Source organism: Microcaecilia unicolor, chromosome 10 (assembly GCF_901765095.1).
Source record: "Microcaecilia unicolor chromosome 10, aMicUni1.1, whole genome shotgun sequence".
Taxonomy (NCBI): Eukaryota; Metazoa; Chordata; class Amphibia; order Gymnophiona; family Siphonopidae; genus Microcaecilia; species Microcaecilia unicolor.
The window spans coordinates 19,057,999-19,075,914 of record NC_044040.1 but is presented as its reverse complement, the minus strand read 5'-3'; the positions used below and the strand labels follow the sequence as shown (position 1 = coordinate 19,075,914).

Below are 17,916 nucleotides of genomic sequence, written 5' to 3'. Positions count from 1 at the left end.
TGCTGATGGCATTAAGACAGAGATTCCATCATCATTTCTTCCCCTTGATTCTTGTCTGATATGTCAAAAGTAGACGATCCAATGGTCAAAGTACCCGCTCAGGACATCAAGTAGTACCTGACAGCAGTGGCGTTCCTAGGGGCGCTGACAACCGGGGCAGTCGCCGATGCGCCCCGCCCCCCATGCAGTGCGAACCCCCTCATCACCCCCCACCCCGACGAAAGAACCCCCCACCGGGTGCACGCCGCTGGGGGGGGGGTGCCGCGCGCCGGTCAACTTCGTTGTTTCCATGCTCCCTCTGCCCCAGAACAGGAAGTAACCTGTTCCGGGGCGGAGGGAGCAGGGAAACAACGAAGCTGACCGGCGCGTCACCCCCCCAGCGGCGTGCACCCGGGGCGGGCCGCACCCACCGCCCCCCCCCCCCCTTAGTACGCCACTGCCTGACAGAATCCCAAATAGTAGCATGATTCATGCTACTGATCCCACGGACAAGCAGTGGTTTTCCTCGTGTCTATCTAATTTATTTTTTTATTTTATTTTTTTTATTTGTACCCCGCACTTTTTCCCACTCATGCAGGCTCAGTGCGGCAGGCAATGGAGGGTTAAGTGACTTGCCCAGAGTCACAAGGAGCTGCCTGGGCCAGGAATTGAACTCAGTTCCTCAGTTCCCCAGGACCAAAGTCCACCACCCTAACCACTAGGCCACTCCTCCACTCCACTAATAGCAATGGGGCTCATTTTCAAAACACTTAGACTTACAAAATTCCATAAAGAATATTATCCTATATAATAAAACGCACCTCCAACATTCTGAAGCCGAGAAAGTGAAGCCTTCAAGCCTTGAAGCGTTCCTACAACGTTCCGGAACTACGTGTCGTCAATTGAGGAGATGTAGCCTTACAGAGTGCACGAATGCTTCAAGGCTTCACTTTCTCACACACAAACACTCACTCACTGTCTCTCACACACATAGACTCACATGCACACTCTGTCTCTCTCTGACACAAACACACACACACACTGTTTCTCTCTCACATACACACTCCCATCTCTCACCCACACACTCTCTCTCAAACATACACACTCCGAGGAAAGGGGGGCATGGAGCACGGAGGAAAGTGGGGGGCCAAGAACTCAGAGGGGAGAAGACAGAGGGAGGGAGGAGAGAGAGGAAGGAGGGAGGGAGAGAGGGAGGGGGGCCTGCACCTCGGACGGAAGGGGGGCCTGGAACTTGGAGCCCCACACACACACTCTCTCTCTCTCTCTGACACAAACACACACACTTTCTCTCTCAAACATATACACTCCAAGGAAAACCTTGCTAGCGCCCATTTCATTTGTGTCAGAAACGGGCCTGTTTTACTAGTTACCCAATAACAGATGTGGATTTAGCTCACACTTTTCAGTAGTAGCTGAAGATGGATAAAGAGGCACAGAGAAGCAAAGATCTTTCAATTTATGCAGGTTTTCAACTTTGAGTCTTATCTACCATTAAAGCATTATTTTTCCATATCTCGTCTCCTTGGTTTTACTTGGAAGTGTCCTGTTGATCATGCTACTACTCCCTTGCCTCTGCACTCCCCTTCGTAGCGGATCCAGTTTTTCCACATCTGTAGTTGTTCTCTTTCAACTTTATAAACCATGATTCAACCTACATAAACCAGTTCTGTAGGTCCTATATTGCATCATGAAGAGGTTATCAGAAACCCAGAACTAGCCCAAACATCTCTCTCCCAGAACTAGGTTAGATTGCCCAGTCTGCAGAGCTGCCAATTTCCTGTTTCAACTCCTTAGTTTTATTGTTTTGAAGATACAAGCATCATAATTAGAGATAAACAATATTTCCCAACAACAGAAATATATCAATATCAAAATTACAGTTTCAAGTGTTAAACTTTCAAATATATGCAACAGTTAAGAACAATTATTGCATATGTAGAATATGTCTCGGAGATATTTGTAATAAATGTAACTCCCCTTCCCAACCCTTCCACTGTATTACTTCACTCTATTTCTTCTATTGAAGAATGTTTTTTTTTTCTTACATTTGTACCCCGCACTTTCCCACTCACAGCAGGTTCAATGTGGCTTACATATTATATTCAGGTACTTATTTTGTACCAGGGGCAATGGAGGGTTAAGTGACTTGCCCAGAGTCACAAGGCGCTGCCTGTGCCTGTAGTGGGAATTGAACCCAGTTCCCCAGGACCAAAATCCACTGCACTAACCACTAGGCCACTCCTCCACTCTTGGTTGTGCAAGCTGTCTGAAATATATCTAATGGTCAGCGGTCAATTTTTCAAGTTCCACTAGGAGATTTTTTAAAACTTACAGCTGAACCAGGGGCATAGCTACCATTGACTAAGCCTGCCAAATGCCAAGGGCCACCCAATAGTAGCAGCTGCCTAAAATTACACCCCTTTCTTCTTTCCCTCCCCTTCCCCATGCCTGGATCTAGCTTGCTACCCTCCCCTCCCCTCAGTCTGGGCATCTGTCTACCTGTACCTCTCTAGTCCTCCTGGTGGCAGAGGCAACGTTGAAAGCTGCTCTCTGTGCAATGGGGCCTTTCCTCTGCCGCGACCCTCCACAGCATTTGGAGCACTGGAGGGAGGGGGCACGAGTACACAGATGCTGAACCCAGACGCGATGAGGGGAAGGTGGAGAGATGCTGGACCTGAGTGCTGGGGGGGGGGGGTTGGGGGAAGAGCAGATGGAATAGAAAGAGATCAAAAGAGACCTGGAGCAAGAGAAGGGAAAGAGAGGGAGATCCTGGACCAGGTGGGGCTGAGGGAAGGGAGAGACCTGGAGCATAAGGGGAGGGAGAAGAGAGGGGCAGATGATGGACCTAGGTGAGTGGGGGGAAGACAGCGACAGAGACTGGACAAGGGGAGAGACGCTGGCCCGGGGAAGAAGAGAGATGCCAGACTACAGAAGGGGGGGGGGGTCAGAGGGACACAGGAGGAAGGGAAAAGAGCAAAGCCTGCCACAGAGGGGAGACACTGGAGAGGATGGAAACCCATAAGTGGAGGAGTAGCCTAGTGGTTAGTGTGGTGGACTTTGGTCCTGGGGAACTGGGTTCAATTCCCACTGCAGGCACTGGCAGCTCCTTGTGACTCTGGGCAAGTCACTTAACCCTCCATTGCCCCATGTAAGCTGCATTGAGCCTGCCATGAGTGGGAAAGCGCAGGGTACAAATGTAACAAAAATAAAATAGATACTATTGGAGATTCTACATGGAATGTTGCTACTATTGGAGATTCTACATGAAATGTTGCTATTCCACTAGCAACATTCCATTGTAGAAGGCTGCGCAGGCTTCTGTTTCTGTGAGTCTGACGTCCTGCACGTACGTGCAGGACGTCAGACTCGCAGAAGCAGAAGCCTGCGCGGCCACATTGGTGATCTGCAAGGGCCGACTTCTACATGGAATGTTGCTAGTGGAATAGCAACATTCCATGTAGAATCTCCAATAGTAGCAACATTCCATGTAGAATCTCAAATAGTAGCAACAGTGGAGGAGTGGCCTAGTGGTTAGGGTGGTGGACTTTGGTCCTGGGGAACTGGGTTCAATTCCCACTGCAGGCACTGGCAGCTCCTTGTGACTCTGGGCAACTCACTTAACCCTCCATTGCCCCAGGTACAAATAAGTACCTGGATGGACTGTGCAGGTCTTTTTCTACCGTCATCTACTATGTTACTATATAGTATGTAAGCCACACTGAGCCTGCCATGAGTGGGAAAGCGCAGGGTACAAATGTAACATAAATAAGAAGGTGGCTGGTGGGCAGAGAGAAGAAAAGTCAAAAGAACAGGAGAAACTTAAGAAACAAAAGTGAAAAGCAGATGAGAGCCACTAGGACTAAAGCAACGCTCACACAAAAGACAAGATGCATTAATGGTAATATGTCAGTTTTGGGAAACAGGCGTCCAACCTTCCCTCCGTCCCACCCCACTAACTTGGCAGTGATGGTGTTATAGAGAGGAAAGGGGCATTCATTCATTCCTCTTCAGCTACCCTAAAAGCAAGTGACATTTCTAGTCCCCAATTAATTTTAAGAAACTGCACTGATAAGCAGGAGCACAACAGTCCATCATCAACGTCCAACCACAACACCGTGGAAAAATAATTTCATAGCACTATAAAAATGCAGCCCAATCCCGCTTCCTGCCCGAACGCACTCAACTCATCATCACTATAGTCTCGCGACGCGAATCGCAATCTGGGATAAAGCCAAGGCTCAGCGTCGCAACGTCACGGCATCACGTGACTAAGAGAAAGGAAGTAGGCTCTTGCTTCTGGCGGAAGTGACGTAGAAGGATGGCGCAGCGCGGGGGTTTATGTAAGGCGCATGGAGGGTTGTGGTGGTGTTGGGCTGGAGATGGCGATGGGTTTCCCGAGCGAAAAGAATTCAGAGGACGACGAAGAAGAGGAGGAGGAGGAGGAGGTAGGAGGCAACAGAAGGGCCGGGGGAGTCTTGTTTGTCGAGATAAACGTGTGAAAACCTCGGCTGCCACTGCAGACATCTGTTGCTCCTGAGTTCTACAGCTGCTATTGCTCTTCGTTTTACTATCCTGAATATAGAACTGTTATATTAGGAGAATTTCTGTCCTAGGTCTGTGACGCTTCTCTTATCAGTATTAGCATTATTTACTTCTATTTTATGTGCCCTTTTCGGGCAGTTTCCTTTACCTCCCTCTCCTTGCATATCCAGCAGATAGCCAAGACCTGTTGCTTCTTTCTCTCTCACATCAGCAAAATTCGCCCTTTCCTCTGTGAGCACACCACCTGAACTCTCAGCCACTCTCTCATCACCTGTCGCCTTGACTACTGCAACTTACTCCTCACTGGCCTCCCACTTAACCCTGTATCCCCCCTTCAATCCGTTCAGAACTCTGCTGCGCGTCTTATCTTCCGCCTTGGCCGATATGCTCATATCACCCCTCTCCTCAAGTCACTTCACTGGCTTCCGATCAGGTACTGCATACAGTTCCTCTTACTAACCTATAAATGCACTCAATCTGCAGCCCCTCATTACCTCTCTACCCTCATCTCCCCTTACGCTCCTACCCGTAGCCTCTGCTCACAGGACAAATCTCTCCTATCAGTACCCTTCTCCACCACCGCCAACTCTATGCTCCACCCTTTCTGCCTCGCCTCACCCTATGCTTGGAATAAACTCCCTGAGCCCATACGCCAAGCCCCCTCCCTGCCCATCTTCAAACCCTTGCTTAAAGCCCACCTCTTCAATGTCGCTTTCGGCACCTAACCCTTGGACCTCTATCCAGGAAATCCAGATTGCCCCAATTTGATTGACAGCATTTTTGTCCTTTAGATTGTAAGCTCCTTTGAACAGGGACTGTCCTTCCGTGTTAAATTGTACAGCGCTGTGTGACCCTGGTAGCGCTTTAGAAATGTTAAGTAGTAGTAAACTTTACCCCAAATCTGCAGCTCATACGTCTAACCCGCTTAACGTGCCCAGTGAGAGGGGCGAGGCTTGAAAGCTTTGGGTTTTTTTAATCGATCATTACGAAGTGATGATTTTTTTAAGTGCAATTATTTGCTTTCTCGGTTTTCATTTTCCAAATTTTAAAACTTCTGCTGGTTGTTCTTCGTAAACATTTTTAGCAGTTTTCAAAAAGATCTTTATTGTAAAGCTCTTATTAATTTTGAGGTGGGAGATGTTTGTTGGCAGGAGCTGTCCAGAAGATGGTGCTGAACTGCAGCCAATATTTATTGGTGGTGTAGCTACATGTGTATGTTATCATCGATTTTAAATCTTCAGAAACATCTTTATTGCCTTCCACTGTCCGATAAATGCAGTTTGAAAATCTATATGTTTAATGTGATTAAGAGCATAGTACACATAGTTATTACAAATATTCTTAAACATTGCTTTTCAGGAACAGCTGGTAGTGATGGAGTTATCAGGGATTATTGACACAGATTTTCTAGAAAAATGTGACAACAAATGCAAGATTTTGGTGAGTGCGATTATAGTAATGTATAAAATCTATAATATGAGTTTGGATTTTAAAGTTACATAGGTTTCAAAGCCAATTAAAGTTACCAAGGTTTAAATCCAACTCAAGACAAGTAAAAAAAAAAAATAATAATTTTCAAGTATAATTGGTTAGATCCCTGACTAGAAGGTTTACAGTTAAACAGGCAACTATAATGCTAAAAATCTACTTTATACAAATCAAGGTAAGGTATACACAAAAACTGGCACATGTGAGTTTATCTTGTTGGGCAGACTGGATGGACCGTGCAGGTCTTTTTCTGCCGTCATTTTCTATGTTACTATACTTAATGCATGTATTTTTATTTCTTTTTAATATTTTTTTTTCCAATATGTTAAAGTGAGGATATAGAAAAGGCATCAAGGTAAAAAAAAAAAAAAAATCGGTATTAAAACAGAAGTGAACTAAAGGTAACTTCTGAATTCAACTTTTCTTTGGTCTTGTCCCAGATGCCTAGTTATACACAAAGTCAGTGACTTCAGTTGAGCCCCTTAAGGAACAGATGCTGAAGAAGGGCACTTTTCTCAGATAAAGTGTATATGGCTATGTTACCTGTAGTATAGATGTTGGCAGGGGAGATAATTGGGTGGACTGTTAATGTTTTCTTTCACCTCCAGAGATTAGAGTGCTGGAAAATTCTTTGCAAAATTTTAGCGCAGTTTGCTGCATGAGAAGTAATTCCATATATAAGTTGGCATGCATTTTGCATGCTAATTGCACTAAGATTAGGATACTACATTACTCCTTGATTAACACAGACTTTGTGTAGGCTAAACCTCTTGCTACATAATAACTGGTGTATGTTTATGGTTATAATCTGCCTTTTCTAACAGTAAATATCAACCCCTAGTGTACAAAAAATCATTGCTAAACTGGAAGCAATCGTATTGTGCCAAGCTTAGGGTAGTTTGTTACACTGATCTGTAAGATTGTATCCAAGGTAATGCTGAAGTGACTTGCCCTAGGGAGCATCCGTGGGAAAGTGGGATTTGAATTATGACTTCACTGGCTCTTGGCCCACTGCTTTAACCATACCATTGGGGATGTATCTGAGTAAACTGTTTAGGAGAGAGAGATCACATCATGGTGAGGAGGCGTTTTCCACTTAGCTGAGGCCTTGTGGGATAGAAGGAAGTTTCTGTAACATGTCCTGCTTGGGAAGGACAGCGCAGGGGCTCTGGTCTCCTGCAGAGGCAAAGTGGTCTATCAACCTCTTGGAACTCAGAGCCATTCGGTTGGCGCTTTTGGAGTTCATCCCGGTACTGGTGTTGAAGCCTGTACGGGTCCTGTCGGACAATGCCACGGCTGTGGCCTATGTCAACCGCCAGGGAGGTACCAAGAGCGCCCCTCTAGCCAAGGAGGCTATGAATCTTTGCCAGTGGGCGGAAGCGAACCTGGAGCAGCTTTCAGCGGCCCACATTGCCGGAGTCATGAATGTCAAGGCGGACTTTCTCAGTCGCCATACCTTGGAGCCCGGAGAGTGGCAGCTATCTGCTCAGGCGTTCTTGGACATCACGAAGCGCTGGGGCCAGCCGAGCCTAGATCTGATGGCGTCATCGGCCAATTGCCAAGTGCCGCGCTTTTTCAGCAGAGGACGGGACCCTCGATCCCTGGGAGTAGATGCTCTTCTCCAACAGTGGCCGACACAAGAGCTTCTCTATGTGTTCCCGCCCTGGCCCATGTTGGGCAGGGTGCTAGACCGGGTGGCAAAGCATCCCGGCAGGGTAATCCTGGTGGGTCCGGATTGGCCCAGGCGTCCCTGGTATGCGGACTTGATCAGGCTCTCAGTCGACGATCCTCTGCGGCTGCCAGTGGAGCAGGGCCTGTTACATCAGGGTCCCGTGGTGATGGAGGATCCCTCCCCCTTTGGTCTTACGGCCTGGCTATTGAGCGGCAGCGTCTGAGGAAGAAGGGCTTCTCAGACAAGGTCATCGCCACTATGCTGAGAGCGAGGAAGCGCTCTACTTCTACTGCTTACGCCAGGGTTTGGCGTATCTTTGCAGCGTGGTGTGAAGCAGGCTCACTTTCTCCCTTCACTGCTCCAATTTCTTCAGTGTTGGCGTTCCTGCAAGAAGGTCTGGAGAAAGGCCTGTCGCTCAGTTCCCTTAAAGTCCAGGTAGCGGCTCTGGCTTGCTTCAGGGGCCGCCTGAAGGGTGCTTCCCTGGCTTCGCAGCCAGATGTGGTGCGCTTTCTCAAGGGAGTTAATCACCTGCGCCCTCCTCTGCACTCAGTGGTGCCTGTGTGGAATCTCAACCTGGTACTAAGAGCATTGCAGAAGCCGCCTTTTGAACCCTTGTCGAGGGCATCTCTGAAAGACCTGACGTTGAAAGCAGTCTTTTTGGTGGCTATCACTTCAGCCAGAAGAGTTTCCGAGCTTCAGGCGCTCTCATGTCGAGAGCCTTTTCTGCAGTTCACTGAGGCAGGAGTGACTATTCGCACAGTGCCTTCCTTCCTGCCCAAGATTGTTTCTCGCTTCCATGTGAATCAGCAGCTCTGTCTCCCTTCCTTTCGTAGGGAGGACTACCCAGAGGAGTACTCTTCTCTTAAATATCTGGATGCGAGACGAGTCATCATCAGATACTTGGAAGTGACCAATGATTTCCGGAAATCGGATCATCTGTTTGTCCTGTTTGCAGGTCCTCGTAAGGGTCTGCAGGCTGCTAAGCCTACAGTGGCAAGATGGGTCAAGGAAGCCATTGCAGCGGCTTATGTGGCCGCGGGGAAGGTGCCGCCTATCCAGCTGAAGGCTCACTCCACGAGAGCTCAGGCGGCCTCGATGGCAGAGGCCGGATCCGTCTCCTTGGAAGAGATATGCAAGGCGGCAACTTGGGCTTCGGCTCATACATTCTCCAAGCATTACCGTTTGACTGTGGCTGCATGGGCGGAGGCCCGGTTTGGAGCTTCAGTGTTGAGGTCAGGGATTTCAATGTCCCACCCTGGGTGAGTACTGCTTCGGTACATCCCACCAGTCTATGGATTGATCAGCTTGATGATATGGAAGGTAAAATTATGTATAATCATACCTGATAATTTTCTTTCCATTAATCATAGCTGATCAATCCATAGCCCCTCCCAGATATCTGTACTGTTTTTATTCTGGTTGCATTTCAGGTTCAAGTTTAGTCTTCAGTTACTTCAGAAAGACTTCGTGTTCAAGTTTTTTCACTTGGATTCTTCAAGAGTTAAGACGAGTTTGTGTTACAGTGAGGTGCTGCATTCCTCTCCCCTCCGTTTTACGGGGCTGGATTGAGACTTAAAATTCTGCCGGCACTCCCTCCCGCTTCGTGCGGCTGTAGGGCAGCTTTGTACCCCTCCCGCTTCGGCGGTGTTAGGGTCAGTCAGCTCCTCCCGCGGTTGCGGTTGCAGGATAAGCCAGATCCCCCCGCATCGGCGGGTGTGGTGTCCCTCCCCCGCTCCGCGGGGATGAGCTGGACGGATTCCCCTCCCCCACTTGTGTGGGGATGAGCTGGGTTAATTCCCCTCCCCCGTTTCGGCGGTGGTGAGCTGGGCAGAGTGTCCCTTCGTGGGTGTAATTCTCTAAGTGCTGAGTCCTGCGGATGGAGCTTTGATATCGACATACTGAGGAGTTTCCGGCAGCACATGACCACATATAGGGAGGCAAAAGTTTGCTCTCTATCTCCACCTGCTGGTAGATGGACACAACCCACCAGTCTATGGATTGATCAGCTATGATTAATGGAAAGAAAATTATCAGGTATGATTATACATAATTTTACCTTATATTGCAACCCTAAAAACTTTGAAAGAACAATTGAGAAGAGTTTGCATGCACAAGAAGGAAACATGACAATACTAGACCTCAACACAGAGGCAATTGAGAAGATGGGTCTCAGTCTTAACCCACCCGCCATACAGCACAGACTTAGTTCCATGGGGTGTCCATTTTTTTTTCCAGAATTGAAGGAATATGTTTGGGGCCATGTGTTCAACTTGAATGAAGAAGTGGAAAGGATTGTGAACAGCTGGTCCAAGAGGCAAGATGTGCAGCTCTTTGTATTTTATTTTTGTTAGATTTGTACCCTGCGCTTTCCCACTCATGGCAGGCTCAATGCGGCTATGGGGCAATGGAGGGTTAAGTGACTTGCCCAGAGTCACAAGGAGCTGCCTGTGCCTGAAGTGGGAATCAAACTCAGTTCCCCAGGACCAAAGTCCACCACCCTAACCACTAGGCCACTCCTCCACTGTTGCTACTATTTGAGATTCTACATGGAATGTTGCTATTCCACTAGCAACATTCCATGTAGAAGTCAGCCCTTGCAGATCACCAATGTGGCCGCGCAGGCTTCTGCTTCTGTGAGTCTGACCTTCTACATGGAATGCTGCTAGTGGAATAGCAACATTCCATGTAGAATCTCCAATAGTAGCAACAGAATCTCCAATAGTAGCAACATTCCATGTAGAATCTCCAATAGTAGCAACAGAATCTCCAATAGTAGCAACATTCCATGTAGAAGTCGGCCCTTGCAGATCACCAATGTGTCCGCGCAGGCTTCTGCTTCTGTGAGTCTGACGTCCTGCACGAAGTCAGACTCACAGAAACAGAAGCCTGCGCAGCCTTCTACATGGAATGTTGCTAGTGGAATAGCAACATTCCATGTAGAATCTCCAATAGTAGCAACATTCCATGTAGAATCTCCAATAGTATCTATTTTATTTTTGTTACATTTGTACCCCGCGCTTTCCCACTCATGGCAGGCTCAATGCGGCTTATGTGGGGCAATGGAGGGTTAAGTGACCTGCCCAGAGTCACAAGGAGCTGCCTGTGCCTGAAGTGGGAATCCAACTCAGTTCCTCAGTTCCCCAGGACCAAAGTCCACCACCCCAACCACTATGCAATGACTTTCAAAAACTTCTTCAAAATATCCACCATTTGCTACACATTTCCGCCAACGATGGACAAGAGTAAATACATGTAGTAAAACAGCAAGTTTGAGGCATTTATTTTCTTTTTTTATTTATTACAATATCTTCATTTAAACAAGTTATGGAGGTGGAACAGATTGTAATCTGTTTGGGGAAGGTACTTATTGTACCAGGATGATCTATAATTTCCTTGGCATCTTAGATAGCTAGAGACTGGCATCTGTAATAGATCTGCATGTTTCTAGTTGCAGCAGTTTGCTTCTGCATCACATTTTAGGATGTGCAATTCTAGTCACCACATTTCAAAAAAATATATAGTGGAATTAGAAAAGGTACCGAGAAGGTCACCGAAAATGATAAAGGGGATGGGACGACTTCCCTATGACGAAAAGCTAAAATGGCTAGGAGACAAGACAGCTGAGGGGAGATACGATAGAAGTCTATACAGTAATGAGTGGAGTAGAATGGGTAGATGTGAATTACCCGTTTACTCTTTCCAAAAATACTAGGGGGGGGGGGGGGCACGCAAAGAAGCTAAAAGTAGTAAATTTTAAAACAAATTGGAGAAAATATTTCTTCACTCAAGGTGTAATTAAACTCTGGAATTTGTTGCCAGAGAATGTGGTAAAAGCAGTTAGCTTAGCAGGGATTAAAAAAGGTTTGGATAACTTCCTAAAAGAGAAATGGACTTGGGGAAAAATCCACTATTTCTGGGATAAGCAGTATAAAATGTTTTGTACTTTTTTGGGATCTTGCCAGGTATTTGTGATCTGGATTGGCCACTGTTGGAAACGAAATGCTGGGCTTGATGGACCTTTGGTCTTTCCCAGTATGGCAATACTTATGTAAGTCCATAAACCATTATTAAGATGGACTTGAGGAAAATCCAATGCTTATTTCCAGGATAAGCAGCATAAAATGTGTTGTACTGTTTTGGGATCTTGCCAGGTACTTGTAACCTGAATTGGCCACTGTTGAAAATGGGATGCTGGGCTTGATGGACCTTCTGTCTGTCCCAGTATGGCAACACTTATGTGAAGATGTAGATAGACCTTGAAAATTCATCTCTAAATCTTCTAAGTATGTAATTTTTTCTTTTTTTTTTTTTTTTTTTTTTTTGCAGGGGATAGACACAGCAAAGCCCATTCTGCAAGTGGACAAGTATGTCTTTGCTGGGGAGTACACAGGTAGGAACAGCCTAGCAGGTGAAAAACTTCACTCCATGTCAGAACAGCAGTTAATCTTTGTCATTTCTCCCTTATGGTGCCTTCTCTTCCCAGATGCTGTGGGCAGTTGTGTGGTATTTGAAGAGGATACTGACCATGGTGAGTAATTAGAATTTTAAGAAGGGCAGAATTTGTTTCCACAGGAAAAGGGTCAAATACTGAATTCTTCTTTCTGTAGTGGAGACTAGGGCTGGCAGCAGTAACGACAGCAAGCCACGGCTCAAGTACAAATGTCATACCGTAAGGAAGCTAAACATGACCCGCACTTTCCTGATAGAGAAGAAAGAGGGAGAGGGGTCTGCAGGTGAGTTAATGAGTGAAGTTTATTTCTCCCCCTCCTTCACCCCAATACTCCCTTGGGCAGAAGCCGAACACAGTAAAACTATGAGACCCTACAATCACTGTAGGGAGAAATTAACTAGTATTCTGAGAATTGTATTTAAAATACAAAATAATATTAAGTATCAAAAACTAGGTGTAGAGCAGGAGTAAGCTTTACTGAGTTAATACTAACTGTACTTTCTATCTTGATGGGATCTGGGACAGAGAGAGGGAGGCTAAGTTCTGACTCCTCTTCGTGTTAGAATGTTGCTTCCTCCTTTGCCTAATACAAGGATGAGCAATTTTAGTCGGGTTTTCAGAATTTCCCCAATGCATATGCTTGAGACCACAATTGCGTTACAGTGGAGGCAGTGCATGCAATAGATCTCATCGTTGACAAAACAAAACGTGGTTTATTAGTAAAAACCAATGGAATATACACACACAAATAGCCCGACACAGGCCGTGTTTCGCCCAACAGGGCTGCTTCACTGTCAAGTGTAATGAACATATATACAATGTCATGCAATTGAATATAAAGATCATCACCTTGATTTGAAAAAACAGCTGGATCAGAGATGCCAAAACATAGAATGCTGACTTGATGTCAGTCCGACAGTCTCTTATCTCTGAAAGTGCTGAAAAAAAAAAAAAAAGACTGTCGGACTGACATCAAGTCAGCATTCTATGTTTTGGCATCTCTGATCCAGCTGTTTTTTCAAATCAAGGTGATCTTCTTGATATTCAATTGCAGGACATTGTATATATGTTCATTACACTTGACTGTTGTGTAGCCCCTGAAGCAGCCCTGTTGGGCGAAACACGGCCTGTGTCGGGCTATTTGTGTGTGTATATTCCATTGGTTTTTACTAATAACTTACGTTTTGTTTTGTCAACGATCTGCTCCGTTTATTTTCCATCGTGGAGTTTGCAGACCGTCTGCCTTTGTGCTTTCTTGGACCCTGCAATAGATCTCATGCATATTCATAAGGGAAATCCTGACACCCCCAACTGGATTATAGCCCTCGAGGATCAAGGTTGCCCACCCCTGATCTAGAATAACTGGTAAGGCCTTTCACTCAGGGGAATGTACCAGACTACAGAAAGGCACACTATACTTGTGTTCTTCACAATGGCAGCTGTTCCTCTTGGGAGTTATGAGCACAATGTCTTGCCGCATGGTCAGTCCCACTATAGCAGTAGTCTCAGACTGCAAACTCTTCCCGTCCAGACCCAATAATGTACCGGCACTTGCGAAGGAAACATTTAAACTTGCAGTTTCTGAACTTCTGTTAATTCAAAGCTAAAAAAAAACCAAACAAACCTGTTTTTGGCTCTGATGTAGCTTCAGTATTTTCTTACCCCATGTGTCTCCTTTATTCCTAGAGAGTGGTGTGGAATTTCTTCAGATTAAGGACAATGATTTCTGTAAACGCCCCAACATGATCTGCAACTTTCTGCAGGAAGAGGAGGAGGTTGAAGCTGCACCCTTGATACAGGACCAGTCAATGGTAGACGTGGAAGGGGATGGGGGGAACTTGGATCTGAACTATGAACCTGAAAACACTGAGCTTCAAATGGAAGGTTCTGTGGTCCACTCTGATACCTCAGGCTTGGAGTCGGAGATCTGTGTTCCTTCTCAAACGCCAGATCTTTCATTAGAAGTTGCCCCTGATGGCTGAAAAGCGATGGGCTCAGTTACCACAATAGGATTTTCAAATATTTCTAGACTTCACCTTATGAGGTTGAATTCATTCTAATTCTGTAGTGTTGTATGCAATTAAAGGGCAATATTGCTGCCTAGGTACTTTGCTACCAGTAGTATATCCAATGCAGTAGTTATTAAACTTCCTGTGTTCCTTGTGCCTGTCAGTTGTTCAGTGTTAAAGGTATAAGACATTGAACAGCTGTACCCTACGCATCAGCATAGGCAACGATATTGTACTTTGGGATGAGAGTTCAAGTTGAATGCAGCAACAGCAGCAAACAGGCAGGGAAGAACATTGGTCAAACGCTGACCAAGTCTCTCTACCACCCATCTGAGTCTTCTCACACCACTTTGGCCTGGTTTGATATCTCTTTGTATTTTGAGGGGAAGGGAAGGGGTCATGTTGAAAATAGTGACAAATAGCTGGAATAATTTATGGACCATCTCCTTCTTGAAGCAGTAGGTCTTATATCTTTGGGATTTTCTGATTAATACTAGTAACTTCTAAAATGCAGAAAATCATCAACACGATGATTTTTCCACGGTGTTGTGGTTCGACGTTGATGGACTGTTGTGCTCCTGCTTATTAGTGCAGTTTCTTAAAATTCAAGACGTAACGCTGATTAATTGGGGACTAGAAATATCACTTGCTTTAGGGTAGCTCATGAGGAATGAATGCCCCCTTCCTCCCTATAAATGGACATAAATAGTGGTAGAAAACAGCTGTTAGGAAATGGGCAAACTAGGCAGATCAATCACAGGTCTTAGCTGCTCTTTTGTACCACAAAGGTACCTCTGTGTCTGTCTTAATACATGAAAGCAGATATATTTGTTTATGTTCTAATGCGTAATTTAGCACAGTTTTGGGTGCTCTCTCCCGACACTGGAACAGAAAACCAACAACTCAATAGACGTTTCCAATTTTTTTTGTTTGTTTAAAACATCTGTTCCAAAATAATCAAAGGGTGGGAAAATAGCAATTTATAGAGTGAAAATAATACAAGAAGCATGTAATGTGAAAAGTTGATATATAAAAAAAACGACAATTTTAAAAGGTAAATCAGGGAAAAGAATTGGGAAGATATTCTCAAAATAAAACTTCAACAGCAGGAGAATAAGCTAACACAGGACACTCAAAGCAAAGACTTGTAGAAAATATTTTTTCAAACCAGTTCATCTGCTCTGGTATTTTACAACAAATTTACAAACAGCAGTTCCATTACTACTGAATCCTACTGAGCATCATCCTTTACTCAAAACATTTCTGCTCTAACTTCCCAAAGGCTACTTGAGGGCCTTCAATAAAATATTTAATAAACTTGATGAACTTGGAAGTCACTCAGGGTTGGCTTACAAAAAAAAAAAAACCCGCACACGCTATAGCTTTATCACAAATAAGAATCCTACTTAAAATCACATATAAAGTTCATAATAGACATAGACTTATGACGGCAGATAAAAGACCATATGGCCTATCTACTAACCATAAAGGATGTGGGACGATTGTGTTGCTGTTTCATAATGTTCCAATAACTTTTGGATCCTTTAGCAAGGGATACCTTAGCTTTGTATGGGGAGAGGGGGTGCGAGATAATGAAGCCCATTTTCCTCCAAACTTTTGCTGCAGCTGGAGCTGTCCTAATCTTACCCACTTCTATTTATGACCCAGGGAGGGACGTCTGAAACTGCGGCAGAGTGGGCCTTCGTCCACCACCAAAGAGTTTGCTTTCTTAGCTCATTGCTTGTTCTCTTGTATCCCAGCCAGCAGTAGCTTCCAGTCAAGGACTACAGCCCATAGCTCCCTTTAGAGCAGCTTGGATTCTCATCCCTGGACTTCGTTGGATAATGATTGGCCCTCCCTGGTGATCGCCATCTCCATAGCAGTCAAGTCTCGGGAACAAACGTGAGCCAGTACCTCTCTCCCCGGCCAATATGAGTATTATGTAAAGATATGCAAAGTGTTTAAGAGAACGAAAGCTCTTTATCTGGGGCTGTTACCCTTTAAATAAAATATGTGACTTGAAAAACGGTGGTTCTGAAATTCCTTCAGTGGCTTCCTTGTAGTTTCTTACTGTCCTAGGAAAAATTGTGTATGAAATGCCACGAATTGCATGTGCTGGGCTGTCACGGATTCTTCCACCATCTGTCCTTGATCAGATTCAGTATGTGTAAGATTTCTGCCAATAATTTTATGGTCCCAGAGCAGCAGAGGAAATGGCAGGTGAGTGACTGAAAAGAACAACTATAGTAACCACCACAATGAAGCTAATAGTGCTATGCAGTGTGTACACTACAACTTGCAATGTAGGCTTTTAAAGTATTGCCAAAGTGTGAGATTCTTAAGATTTAGGGGGCTCTTTTCCTACAGGGTTGCCCTGTGACAACACCGGCAGTAGTTTCTGCCTTGAGTGCGTGCCGTTTCTGGCGTTGTGGAAAATAATTCCATCATTTCTAGCTTGGCGCTAACCTGCTGGGTTACCACAGGAGCCCTTACCTGCACTTCAGTGGGTGGTTCTAAGTGTCATCCCCCCCCCACACACACACACACATAGCCACGTGGTAAGAATAATCTTACCGCATAGCCATGTCTTTTTAAGGGGCTTTTTACCTGCTATGTTGAGCTAGCGCAGAGCCCTTTTTACTGCAACTTGGTAAAAAGGACCCCTGAGTTTATGTACTTAACATGCCATAAACTCATATCAGGAGAATCCCCGACCTATATGAGCAACTTGATAGACCTTCCAGTTAGAAACAGATCTATATCATCACGAACATATCTCAATTTACACCTTCCCAACTGCAAAGGTATCAAATACAAAACCTACTATGCGTCCAGCTTCTCCTTTCTGGGTAGTCAACTTTGGAATGCACTACCTAGACCCATCCGAGCAATTAACAACTATTTACCATTCATGAAAATGTTAAAGTTCCATTTCTTCAAGCAAGTTTACCCTAACCAACCAACTTAATTCTACCAGCCCACCTACACTACCCCTGATCTGAAGATGACACTAAATCTGGCACCAATCACACCTCTGACCTAATTTCCAATCCCCTTATACTCAATCTCCACCCTTCTGTTCTCTACCTTTTATACCATTCTCGCCCCTCCCAATCTCCTTCCCTTTACCTATCCTATTCTTTCCTTGTCTACCTCCCCTACTCCAATTCATTATTCTTGGGCACTGTTGCCATTATATTTACCACAGTTTATAATATTCTTCTTACATGTACTTTGTAATGCTTTTCTTTACTATGTAAGCCGCATTGAACCTGCTGTATGTAAGAAAGCACGGGGCACAAATGTAATTAATTAACAGCAAACCCTAATGTGTGTTATACGCAAAGCCTGCATGGTAAATTGCATGTCCCATGGAGTTCCCGCACTGAAATGTTCTTTATGAGGATGTGGTAAGTGAACCCGCACTAGTTGCACGTGTTGCCACGATTTGGGTTTCTGCCAGGTTGGCCACTGTTTGGAAAACAGGATACTGGGTTAGATGGACCATTGGCCTGGCCAGTATGGCTACTCTTATGTTCTTATGTACTTCTACAATATATATTTTCACCCGACAAATAATTAAGCTCTGGAACTCTTTGCCAGAGGATGTGGTAACAGCGGTTAGTATATCTGGGTTTAAAAAAGGTTTCGAACAAGTTCCTGGAGGAAAAGTCCATAGTCTACTATTGAGACAGACATGGGAAGCAACTGCTTGCCCTGGGATTTGTAGTATGGAATGTTGGTACTCTGAGATT

The 17,916-nt window shown here is 45.2% G+C and overlaps 1 protein-coding gene across 5 annotated transcripts; it reads left to right on the top strand.

The window, feature by feature from the left end:
• Positions 1-4,318: 4,318 nt before the first annotated feature.
• GTF3C6 (general transcription factor IIIC subunit 6) lies at positions 4,319-15,516 on the top strand. Of its 5 annotated transcripts, XM_030216738.1 has the most exons (7): positions 4,319-4,445; positions 5,902-5,982; positions 12,029-12,092; positions 12,186-12,230; positions 12,310-12,435; positions 13,839-14,150; positions 14,197-15,516. In XM_030216738.1, exons 1-6 carry the CDS (start codon positions 4,350-4,352, stop codon positions 14,132-14,134), a joined length of 708 nt encoding a protein of 235 aa, XP_030072598.1. In that variant the 5' UTR covers positions 4,319-4,349; the 3' UTR covers positions 14,135-14,150; positions 14,197-15,516. The 5 variants fall into 5 exon arrangements, with proteins under 5 accessions (XP_030072598.1, XP_030072601.1, XP_030072600.1 ...); XM_030216741.1 differs by having other exon boundaries at positions 4,319-4,436; positions 13,839-15,516; XM_030216740.1 differs by having other exon boundaries at positions 4,319-4,439; positions 13,839-15,516.
• The last annotated feature ends 2,400 nt before the right edge of the window (positions 15,517-17,916 follow it).

Excerpts from the sequence above, each read along its gene's own strand:
- GTF3C6 (XM_030216738.1), top strand. The coding sequence starts at position 4,350 with ATGGAGGGTTGTGGTGGTGTTGGGCTGGAGATGGCGATGGGTTTCCCG. Across the intron at positions 4,446-5,901 it reads AAGAGGAGGAGGAGGAGGAG|GAACAGCTGGTAGTGATGGA; the intron begins GTAGGAGGCAAC and ends ATTGCTTTTCAG. Across the intron at positions 12,093-12,185 it reads CTTTGCTGGGGAGTACACAG|ATGCTGTGGGCAGTTGTGTG; the intron begins GTAGGAACAGCC and ends TTCTCTTCCCAG.